The 12,882-nt window shown below is 36.6% G+C and overlaps 1 protein-coding gene and 1 non-coding gene across 4 annotated transcripts in view; both read right to left on the bottom strand.

Moving 5' to 3' along the window:
- Positions 1–12,882, bottom strand: part of ksr (kinase suppressor of ras) — a 71,938-nt gene that overhangs the window by 15,224 nt on the left and 43,832 nt on the right. For all 3 annotated transcript variants that reach the window (XM_069846913.1, XM_069846914.1, XM_069846915.1), the window contains exons 13-16: positions 10,957–11,142; positions 6,842–6,975; positions 4,525–4,662; positions 2,232–2,361 (exon numbers count right to left, since the gene is read on the bottom strand). In XM_069846913.1, the coding sequence (XP_069703014.1) occupies positions 2,232–2,361; positions 4,525–4,662; positions 6,842–6,975; positions 10,957–11,142 (588 nt within the window). The remainder of the gene's footprint in view (positions 1–2,231; positions 2,362–4,524; positions 4,663–6,841; positions 6,976–10,956; positions 11,143–12,882) is intronic.
- Positions 10,427–10,499, bottom strand: TRNAT-CGU (transfer RNA threonine (anticodon CGU)). Its single transcript has one exon. It is a non-coding gene; the product is annotated as a tRNA-Thr (tRNA).

The following is a 12,882-nucleotide window of genomic DNA, read 5'->3' as shown; positions in this document are numbered from 1 at the left end:
TTACAGGAAGTTGTTTCCTCTCTCCGATATTTGCAGTCATTGAAACAAGGTGACTAATTTTTAAGACGTTGTGGTGCGAGTACAGTGACTAATATTTAAATGTCATTTTCTTTTACTTTTATGTCATTTTCCCATTATTTTAAGGGAATTTTAATTATCATTTTAAGTAGATTTTTAGGCCATCAACATCTGCTTCCTAATAATAAGTAATGTAGAAGAATATTATATGCTCTTAATATTGACTGTAATAATTTTTATATACAATAATGAATTACTATACATAATGGGTGCATGTGTACGCATGCATACACACAAACACACTACACAGTTGTACTCACTGTTCTAGATGAAGTGAAGTCATTAGTCCTATATGATAAAGTAACTGCATGTAAAAAATCTCTCTGTTCATACTTACTTACTGGCTTTTAAGGAACCCGGAGGTTCATTGCCGCCCTCACATAAGCCCGCCATTGGTCCCTATCCTGAGCAAGATTAATCCAGTCTCTATCATCATATCCCACCTCTCTCAAATCCATTTTAATATTATCTTCCCATCTACGTCTCGGCCTCCCTAAAGGTCTTTTTCCCTCCGGCCTTCCAACTAACACTCTATATGCATTTCTGGATTCGCCCATACATGCTACATGGCCTGCCCATCTCAAACGTCTGGATTTAATGTTCCTAATTATGTCAGGTGAAGAATACAATGCGTGCAGTTCTGCATTGTGTAACATTCTCCATTCTCCTGTAACTTCATCCCTCTTAGCCCCAAATATTTTTCCTAAGCACCTTATTCTCAAACACCCTTAACCTATGTTCCTCTCTCAAAGTGAGAGTCCAAGTTTCACAACCATAAAGAACAACCGGTAATATAACTGTTTTATAAATTCTAACTGTCAGATTTTTTGACAGCAGACTGGATGATAAAAGTTTCTCAACCAAATAATAACAGGCATTTCCCATATTTATTCTGTGTTTAATTTCTTCCCGAGTATCATTTATATTTGTTACTGTTGCTCCCAGATATTTGAACTTCTCCACTTCTTCAAAAGATAAATTTCCAATTTTTATATTTCCATTTCGTACAATATTCTCGTCACGAGACATAATCATATACTTTGTCTTTTCGGGATTTACTTCCAAACCGATCGCTTTACTTGCTTCAAGTAAAATTTCCGTGTTTTTCCCTAATCGTTTGAGGGTTTTCTCCTAACATATTCACGTCATCTGCATAGACAAGAAGCTGATGTAACCCGTTCAATTCCAAACCCTGCCTGTTATCCTGAACTTTCCTAATGGCATATTCTAAAGCGAAGTTAAAAAGTAAAGGTGATAGATAGTGCATCTCCCTGCTTTAGCCCGCAGTGAATTGGAAAAGCATCAGATAGAAACTGACCTATACAGACTCTGCTGTATGTTTCACTGAGACACATTTTAATTAATCGAACTAGTTTCTTGGGAATACCAAATTCAATAAGAATATCATATAATACTTCCCTCTTAACCGAATCATATGCATTTTTGAAATCTATGAATAACTGATATACTGTACCCTTATACTCCCATTTTTTCTCCATTATCTGTCGAATACAAAAAATCTGATCAATAGTCGATCTATTACGTCTAAAACCGCACTGATGATCCCCAATAATTTCATCTACGTATGGAGTTGATCTTCTCAAAAGAATATTGGACAAAATTTTGTACGCCGTCAACAAAAGTGATATTCCTCGAAAGTTACTACAGTCAGTAATGGGTGTGTGTGTACGTATGCATACACACAAACACACTACACAGTTGTACTCACTGTTCTAGAAGAAGTGAAGTCATTAGTCCTATATGATAAAGTTACTGCATGTAAAAAATCTCTCTGTTCATAAACAAATTAAATAGTAGCAGTATTTTATGTTCAGGGCCATCATTACTCTGTTCTCAACTCTTAGTAATAGAATCACCATATTAATAACTGGGAAGAATTCTGATGGAAATGAGAACAAACATAATGTTGCTGGTCCAAAGCAATCTGTTATGATTTTAATAATAGAAAACTGAGTACTAGGCACTTCCCTGATGTAATGCATGGTCAGAGTGTGGTGACAACCACACTACCTCATTCTAGTGCCGAGCTCGTGAAAGCTGCCATGTTCTCAGCATTGGTAACCACATTCATAGCATGTATGTATGTATGTATATACACATACATGAACAATGTGAATTATTTATTTTCTCACCTTGACATCTCTAGATGCTTGGAGATTTGCCAAAGATTGCTTCATCCCTTTCCCCACTTGCCAAATGATAGCTTCAGGAGGTTGGGCCTTAAATGGCCATTCTCCGCAAAGCAATTCATACCACACAGTTCTGAAAGGAATTAAATATGCGACATACTACAGTAAAATTTCATATATACATTTCTGTGGGGGTCTGAAGGAAAAAGAAAACGAATAAATGAGAGAAACCTATAACTGAATCGACTTTAATAACATCTGAAATAGTTTAGGAATGGTCACTTTCACGTGTTAAATGTAAACTAAATTTGTAAATACATAGTTGACTTGTTCTGAAGATGGCTACCACTAAGCTGAAACTAGTCAACTAGGTATTTATAAACTTAGTTTACATTTAACATGTGAAAGTGACCATCACAAATATATTCCTAAACAATATAGCCTTAAAAGTTGTATAATCAGGATATATCTGAAATGGCATTTGAAGACTATATGGGAACAATGAGTTAAATCAATTTAGTAAAATTTTCACAAGAGAAATTTGGAACTTCATAGTTATGTCATCTTTGAGTCTACAATACAGTAATAAAATTTATGACATTTTTATTCCTGAAAAATGTAGACTATTTGCAGGAAATCTTAGCTGCTTAGAGCCAAAGCTAACTGATATATTACATTTCAAACTCCAATCCAGAAAATTTTCGAAATTGATTTACCTTGTTAAGTCAGCTATTTTAGACTGCTTGTTTTTGTTTCGCTTCTAAAGCATAAACCATGCCCTCAAATTGTGATAATTGTTATATAATTTGTCCAGTTATGTTAACAAAATGTTTCACTGTTTCTAAAGCAGTAATAGCATCATTAAAGGAAACAAGATTGTTCCAGGCTGGATCATCATCATCATCATCATCATCTTCCTCGCACAACTCCTACTGAATGCCTTCAACAATTTCGGAGATTTTCATGACTTCAGTGACAAACCTAATTTCGAGAAAATTGATTTAGAACATATCTTAAATGGACGCAATAAGAAATCAACCAACAAAAACATGTTTTCGAGATATTCACCATTGAAGTAAATAGCAGAAATAATAATTATAATAATAATAATAATAATAATAATAATAATAATAATAATAATAACAACAATAAAAAAGACTAACCGATTTTCAACAACAGACCAGAAGTTGAGTTAATATTGAAAAGCAAAATAAATAAATAAATTTTATTCAATAAACGAATTTTACTTATAAATGGCAGCAGAGTGCAGAAATCGCAGTCTTGATTTTTTCCAGCCAACAATAGATTTGTACAAATATCTCAAATTTTTTTCAAATTGTCGGTTGATCTATTGTTGCATATCTCCTTCCAAATTTCTCAATATGATGAGAGTTATAAGAAAATCTGAACAAATCCTGGTACAACTTGTGGTGGATTAAGACAGTGTGGGGGGGGGGGAGAGGTAAATATTCTCGAGGTATTCCCATTTGAAGAGTCCACTGCAAGAATGATGGATGTCATTTGGAATACATTTTGCAGGAGACGCAAATGAAAGTTTGAAATGCTTAGTACTCAAAGCTTAACTGAGATTTTTCCGATCATTACTGGACAACGACCATCAGTGTTAATGCCATATAACTCTCTATGTACATTCTATATGTCTTAAGCTATGCATTGACAGTCTTGGTTCATTTTCGACAAGAAAGTGACATCCATCATTCTTGCAGGGGACTCTTCATTTCCTATCATCACTGCACAATTTTTCCGCAATTCACAATTATTCATAATACCAGTGCAGCAGCAACAGGAAGTTACTGCACTCTACCATCAATGTTACTAGATCAACTCTATGAGACTTCTACAGCAAACATTCTACAAAGCGAGACTCCTATGAAATGGCTCTTATTCTCGAATATTCAGATATGATACCATGAAAGATTGCAAGCAATTGCTTGTGTGTAGGAAATGCGACAGTGCAGCAGATTGCTTTTCTTTTAACTATTAACAACTGTTTTTGTTTCAGTGCACAAATATGTAACACTATTCACAGATATTTTCTGATGTCCATTTAACCCCCTTATAATCTTTATGATTTCCACAGGGAGGAAAGTGCACTGTATTTTTCTATAATTTGTAGCTAAATTAACAAATCCCATGTTTCTAGTCATATAGATTAGCCAAAACATATAGTCTCTCTGTGTCACAAATAAGAATGTGTCTAATTTAAGATAGCAACTAAGATTCTCTGAAGGTAAATGAAGGAAAAAATATAACAATCATGTTAATAGTTACATACCCGAAAGCATAAACATCAGACGCCTTTGTGAAAGGAAGTTCTTCTTCGTCATGTTTCTGTCGAACTCGGAGGCTTCGAATGATTTCAGGGGCAAGATAGCACAGCCAGCCAGGAGGAATACTCAAGCCATTTCCTTTCCTGCTCATAATAAACAACAAAATACACAATTGAGATTAATATACACAATATATCAAAAAGTGTGTCTTACAATGTGATTCTTGTAGTTCACAAACACAGGTCATTGAAAAATACACAAGTGGGAAAACGAAATAATAAAATTAAGACATAAAATCTATACTACGAAATATTTGGTTTCAAGATTTGTACAATGACAGTTATATAGAAAAGTTTAATGTTCGCTACATTCATATTCTATCACCTTCAGAAATTAATAAAATGGAAATAAACTTAAACAAAAAATTAGAAGTCAGGTTAAAAAAACAGATCATATCTTATTGTATTATTCAAAACTACTTCTACCAAAATAATATGATCAGTCAATTGTAATGTGCAAAAATTCTTCACTAATTACATCAGCGATCGTAAGATAATTTCAATTTCGTTTTAAACATCATTTATAAACCATCAGAACTGTGTTTCTATGGTTGCAACAATAATTACCAATGAAATTTCATTGTGACCACAGATTAAAAAAGGTTACATTGTTTAAATACTACAGCAACGTAATTTCCTCACTGGTATGCACAGAACAACAAAATAATAGAAGTGCACAGCGCATGTTACAACAGGGAAGCAGAGAACAAATGGTGCACTCCTGGTGGTCTGATTGTGAAGCTTGACATTTGAAAATTTGAGTGCAATATTGGTGGTTTTGTTGATCAAATTATAAAGATTGTTAAAGGTGAATGTTATTATTTTGGTGTGTTCATTTTATTTAATTAACATAATAGGTAAAAATTTCAACAGAACAAGTATAAATAAAATATTAGTTGGAATGTAGGCTTTCACGGCCGGCGTTGATATGATGCGTATTTTCCGGGCTAGAGGGCCGTGGTCTGTCGGTGTTGCAACCAAACGTTTCGTCCACTGCTCTGGTGGACATCTTCAGTGGCGTGGTACACGTGTGCTGAGAGATCTGCTGTGTGTATCCGGAATTGGCATTGAGACTGGTAGCACGTCGATATTTAAGGTGTGGGGCTGTTGTTGCTTGTTGTTGTCGCCACGGTCCGCACTGGAGGCTTCGGTGTTCTGATTGTTTGTCGTAGTGTCTAATTGTCGGAGAAAGGGTTTGATGTGTGTGCTTCTGAGGGCCGGATACCAAGCTTTGCTGACCTTGAGTCCTTCCTCCTTACGGTTAAAGTTGTTTTTGTGTTTATGAATCTCAATAGCTTCCCTATGTAACCTGGCATAGAAGTGTGGCCACACTTCTCCGACAATTAAGACACTACGACAAACAATCAGAACGCCGAAGCCTCTAGTGCGGACCGCGACGACGACAAGCAACAACAGCCCCACACCTTAAATATCGACGTGCTACCAGTCTCAATGCCAGTTCCGGATACACACAGCAGATCTCTCCGCACACATGTACCACGCCACTGAAGATGTCCACCGGAGCAGTGGACGAAACGTTTGGTTGCAACACCGACAGACCACGGCTCTCTAGCCCAGAAAATACGCATCATAAAATATTAGTTGTTCTATTGAAATTTTCACTTTTTTTTTTCTTAATTAAATAACATAAACATACAAAGGACTCATATAACAATCATCAGGCTCTCGTCTCAAAAGAAATATAGCGGCTATTTTGTTGTTCTGTGTGGCTTTCTGTTGCACTAGCATCTAATCAGAAAATTCCATTGAAACATTTAACGCTTCTGGTGATTGGGCAACAAAACAATGGCCTGCACAGTCTTGCTACCGGAAACTCCTCTCTGGTTCACTTCCCTGATGGTATGAGTAGGATTGCTAGATTTGTTTTAGGAGAAAAACAAAAGAAATAGGGAAGATGTCTGGAACATCCCAGGAATTTAGTAGCAAAATTATAATTGATTGTTTAAGGTGTAAGGCATGCAAGGGCATTTACTAGTTCACGAACAAGAAGTGCTTCGAAACCTCCCTCAAACACCAAGAGAGGGGGGGCTGATTAAAAAAAACGCGCGCGCGCGCACACGCACGCACGCACACACATACACACACACGCACGCGCGCACATGCGTGAAGAAATGGATTGGATGGCTAGGTACAAGAGTGAAGATAAAACGTCAAGTACTGAATGATGTGTGTATTGTAATTTTGTAAATAAATAAAATATTAAATACAACTTATTAAAACCAACAGAAGAGAGACAAATTACCTGTTTCCAAAGCAGAGTTTTGTAACACTGAAGAGCCCGAAATCAGTAATGATAACTTTTCCATTTTCTAGAAATATATTCTTGCTTTTCAAGTCCTTGTGAACAATGCCCCTTGCGTGAAGGTAACCCATTCCCTGAAAAAAGATAAATGTTATGTAAACATCATTTAATGTATATAATATTAACCCAGCTCTCATATATCCATCTTCAATTTTACTGTTCCATAGGAGTTGCAAGTCTTCAAGAGTCTTAGCATAAATCCATAACTATTGCTGTTTATGAGAAAAGTATGTATGCATAAGAGAATAAGAGAGACAAATCCTCGACTTCTTTCCTTTTCTGTATCAACTGAAATTTATTGTAACCAAGTGCAGATATTTTGTCTAGGATAAGGTCCCTTTGTACATCAATCTATCACTTAAAAACTACAAAACAAAATGTAAAAGAATTTTTTTTTGACAAAAGTACACTTGTTTACTTTCTTTTTAAATCACAGATTCAAATTCTTGACTTTAGAGTGAGCCAGTGTTTCCCTTTATCCCATCATGGATATGTGGCTTATATGGTTACAATTTTGCTATTAAATTGAACAACAGTTTCATATAAGAGGGTAAGTCAAAACAGAAAGGGATATGTAACAATTCAACACTTTTAATAAAATAATGTCATCAGGTTTCATGACTACACTTACATTTACAATTTGTGTGTAACATGTGAACATAGCTTAAGGTACAGTCACACGTCGCTACTTTTGCAGCGATGCAGTACAAAAAACTGCGCAACTCTCATACTGCGACGTGTGAACAATGGTGCAACCCGAAAAGTAGTGGCTGCCAAACCTGCTGCCCGCTACTTTTCCATGCTGCGCACAGCTTATAAGTAGCGATGTGTGAACAGGGTTCTCAGGGTTGCAGCCGCAGCATTTTTGATATCGGTTTTGTTGAAACTTTTGCTGCGGTTGCAACCAGTGTTACCACCCAAATGTGCCAATAATACTTTTATTGTTTGGATATATTTTAATGTTAAATGTGATGAAAATAAATTATTTGTAACAGTTATTAAATACACAACACAGTCTGAGCATAATTGCTGACGATATAATTCATTTTTAAAATTTTCCGTTGCATAGTTCCAAACAGGAGGGTTGCCAACATTGATTACGTGAATATACTGTTGGTTATCATTTAAGTATATAGGCGTTTTTAAAAGCTTTATAGTACAAATAATGTCAATTTCTGAATACTAGATATGATAGAAAAGCAAATAATAGATAAGGAAGCTTTCGCATGACTTTCTTAATAATGCGAACATAACCACAAAATGCATATTGAGAAGTCAACACGGAGATGGAAACCTGAAGCATGACTGCGGCTGCAAAAGTAGCGCCTTGTGTGTGAATAGACTCGCAACCTCCAGTTGCAACTTTTGCAGCACTCGGGTTGCGCAGCACGAAAAGTAGCGTACAGCGCGCTACTTTTGGCTTACGTGTGAACACGACACTCAACTTTTGCAGCTGCAGTAAAAAAGATGTGCTGCAAAAGTAGCGATGTGTGACCGTACCTTTAATTAATGGATAGTGATTTAGAGAAGTACAAAAAGGGCCAGTTCAAGTATCTGTACTTCTAACTTTTTATATTTTTTACGTGAAACATTTACGTAGGCACATATATGGGAAAAAGTCTGTACCATTTCTGTAATACTTTAAGTACATCTTGCTCCTTAGCAACCTGCAACATATCACAGTTATGCCATCTATCCACAGTATGCGAAACTCAAATCATGTAAGTGGAGTGGGTAGGCATTAGATACACACATATCATTATTGGAAAAATAAATTGAGTATGAATATCATCATATGTTTATTACATCCAATATATTCCTAGCAGCTTTAGCCATGCCATTTTTGTTGAAAATGTATGCACTGTAAAAGAAAAATGCTCACAACAAATACGAAGATGTAACTCTGGAAAAATAAGGTACAGTCCATGTGTACTTTCTAATCAAAAACATTTCTAATCTCTTCGGTTCCACTACGCTATTGTGGCCCATGGCATTTTTCACTAAGATTGTACAGAACACTGCAATAGCCAACCAACTCCAAAAAGTTAAACACAATTCTCTCGAGTACTGGAGTTTTAAGTCTCATATTTTGGAGGAAACAATAAAAGTACTTAAATACATATTAAATTCAATAAATACCATGATAAAAAAAAAAAACTTATTCAAAAGTAGAAAATAATAAAGCAAAAAAAAAAATAAAGAAAAAATTTTATTTATGGAGATTCGAACCAAGGCTCATTTGCATAATAATCTACACTGCTATGAAGCAGCGTGCGGCGATGACGTTTTCGGGGAAGCAATTCCATGGAAACCCTGTATGTAGGCAACAGGCATTGAAGCCCAGTCGAGCAATGGCATACATACAGGCACCGCTTGCCTTCACATCATGCTACTGCACGTCACTGCTGCTATCCATTAGCCAACATTGACTCATTGTAAACAAGCTATCATGGATGACAATATTTCATTAAAAAGTTGCTATTTGGATAAATGTACGATTATGTCTGTAACCTGGATGTGTACAAGTTCACTCTGTAAATTATATTTTATTTAACAACACTCGCAACTGCCGACATTATATCAGCATCACCAGCATGCCAGAATTTTGTCTTGCAGGAGTTCTTTTACATGCCAGAATACTACTGACATGAGCCTGTCGCATTTAAGCACATCTACGTGCCATCGACCTGGGCTGGGATCGAACCCACAACCTCGAGCACAGAAAGCCAGCACTCTACCGACTGCGCCATTCAGGCCGACGAGTTCACTCTGCAAACCTTACAATTTGACAATTAATATTTGAGGAGAAAAAGTCGGTCCAGTGCCGGGGATCGAACCCGGGTCCTTGGTTCTACGTACCAACTCTGACCATTGAGCTACGCCGAATTCAATCCACAGTACCGGACCGAACCCTCCTCCTTCAATGTTTCCCTTTGTGGCCTGACTCCAAATTAGGCATATATGTTGATTTATATGTCCAATGTCAACTGCCATTATATTAGGAGCGCACTCAGTTGAGTGACTTGTTTGGCCGGGACTCCGCAGTTACGTGCACAGTAATCTGTACAGACATATGCACTGCAGCTATGAGAATATTATAGATTTATTAATTTGTCTTACAGAATAATATCTGTAATATTGACAATTAATATTTGAGGAGAAAAATTTGCTCCGGCGCTGGGGATCGAACCCGGGTCCTTGGTTCTACGTACCAAGCGCTCTGACCACTGAGCTATGCCGAATTCAATCCACAGCACCGGATCGAATCTTCCTCCTTCAATGTTTCACTTTATGGCCTGACTCCAAATTAGGCATATATGTTGACGTGTATGTCCAATGTCAACAGCCATTATATTAGGAGCGCATTCAGTTGAGAGGCTTGTTTGGCCGGGATCCCGCAGTTAAGTGCACAGTAATCTGTACAGACATATGCACTGCAGCTATGAGAATATTATAGATTTATTAATTTGTCTTGCAGAATAATATCTGTAATATTGACAATTAATATTTGAGGAGAAAAATTTGCTCCGGCGCCGGGAATCGAACCCGGGTCCTTGGTTATACGTACCAAGCGCTCTGACCACTGAGCTACGCCGAATTTTTCTTCTCAAATATTAATTGTCAATATTACAGATATTATTCTGTAGGACAAATTAATAAATCTATAATATACTTACAATTTGATACGAGTTTCATAAAAATATTGCATTTTCACACTTCGACTTCCTCTTGTTAGTTCAATGCATAATGAGCTTCTGTATTCCACAGGTACTCGTCATCTGAATGAACAGACACTGTAGCACTCGTGTAAAAGCAGCTACGAATACTCTAAACTATTTCTCTGAATGTATAATATTTGTTTAATTGTATTGGAGTTTGAATAGACTCTATTATTTGACTTTCCCTCGTAAAAAATAAGTAAAAACGCTCAAATTTACTTACATTAAAAAATATTACATAAAAAAATTACATATTTTCTGTGGTATGTGCATACTCTTGTTATACAATAAGCTCCATACTTGTCTCTCATACTCTTGATTCATAATTATCTTTACCTGAGAAATCTGCTGTGCGACTATTGTGGTTTTGTTCATGTTGAACTTGTCTTTACGTAGGTGAATATGAGTGTAAAGGGTCATCCCCTTGCACATGCTAGTGACAATAGCAAGTCGTGGCAGTTTCATGCATGCACCCATGAACAGCACCAAGTTCTCGTGGCGAGTCTTGCGAAATGTTGCAACCTACAAATTAAAACACGTCCATTACAATTTAATCTGTGGTTTTACTCATCTATTCCTGCCAGCCACTTTCTTGGTGATATGAACACCTTCACAACCATGTCTCATGTATTAATCCTAACACAAGTTCGACAAATTATTGTTTACCTTATGATATAAGTTCTTCCCAACTTCCTCTCCCTTTCTATTTTTACCTCAAAAGACTTATCAAATAATCCACTATGTTCTCCATGATATGTCATCATGATGACTGGCAAGACTGAACACTTCCTCATTGTGCAATGAGAGAAGATGGTAAAAGAGAACTGGTGAATTATGACCAGGGAAATGAAAGTACATAAGACAAACCTCGTACAAATATTAAGTGAAATGTTACAGCAGAACTGGATAAAACTGAAGAAAATGAAAACTTGCATTGTGAACTATAAAAAATGAAACTCTTACAATAAAGTTACTGTTTCCAAAATTTATTCTAGGTTACATCAGGTTAGGTCACCGTAGCTATGGGCGAGTTAGGACGACCCATTGCACGTCAGACATACTGAGGCCTATTCTGCACCCTGAAGTGTATGGGATGAAAGAGGATGAGGGTGTACCAGCCCACCGGCTGCATGTGACCCCTCATCCACTTAACCAATGAGGGCCTCCTACCCTCTCCTGCTTTAAGTTCATACTGCCAAGGTGACCAAGCAGCATGGAATCCATTTCAACGCTCCTTCCAAGGTGTTGGAAGCACCCTTGGAAGTGCTCTTAAGGAATGGATCCTGACAGTGATATTGCAGAAGGCTGGGAACTCAAGAGTGGTTGTAGAGAGGGCGACCCCTCCCATAAGCGGATGAAGACATGCATCTTGACCTGAATATGGCTATTGAATGAGAAAGATGAATGATATGATATATGAAAATCTAAATTCTTTTTCTACACAGGAGGGGAAGGGAAACTGGAACATGGCAATGAAAATTCCAACCCGGCATTTGCCTAAGTAACTGTGGAAAACCACGGAAAAACCAAAGTCGGTCTGGGAATCGAACCACTGACCTCTCGAATGTGAGTCCCATGCGATATGCATGAGCCAACTCGCTCAGTCAAATTTATTTTAACTTCATTCAATTAATTTTTATATGCAGTGAAACCTCATTTTAACTTTCCTGTTTTTATGGGATGGTTTCAAAAGTCCCAGCAGAATCACCACAAAAATAATGTAAATGATTTCCACTTTCAAAGTTCTAAGGAATACAATTGAATAGATTTACCAATATGAACTAACTTTAGCGGAATTTCGAGCCTATTTCAAATGCTTGTGATCAATTTCTGTACAAGGTATGGTCATGCCAGTGTGGTGCTATTGACACCTCACCATGATCGATAGTATGTACTGATATCTCAATCAATAATAAGCCAAGCTGAAGTTAAACTCTTACTTGTAGAAATGTTACTGTGTGTTTGCATATAAAACTGTAACTGTAACAGTACATCTGCAATAGAAAAAAAAAAAGTAATTTGATTGATAAACTTGGTACTATAGAGTAGGAACATTTTGAACAAAACAAGAAAGCTTTTTTAAAGCTCATTAGTACAAAGTATATATTATATGGAGCGTATACATGGACATTGGACAGATGACAAAAAATATCTACTGCTATTGGTAACAGAGAAGAATGTCTCGAGGAGGGTCTCTCGAAAATCAAGGAGGAATAAAATCAGAATGTAGAGAAATTATGGAGGTTAAAAAAATGTCGTACA

This window comes from Periplaneta americana, chromosome 15 (assembly GCF_040183065.1).
Source record: "Periplaneta americana isolate PAMFEO1 chromosome 15, P.americana_PAMFEO1_priV1, whole genome shotgun sequence".
Taxonomy (NCBI): Eukaryota; Metazoa; Arthropoda; class Insecta; order Blattodea; family Blattidae; genus Periplaneta; species Periplaneta americana.
The sequence above is the reverse complement of the archived record's forward strand: the minus strand, read 5'-3'. Positions and strand labels throughout refer to the sequence as shown.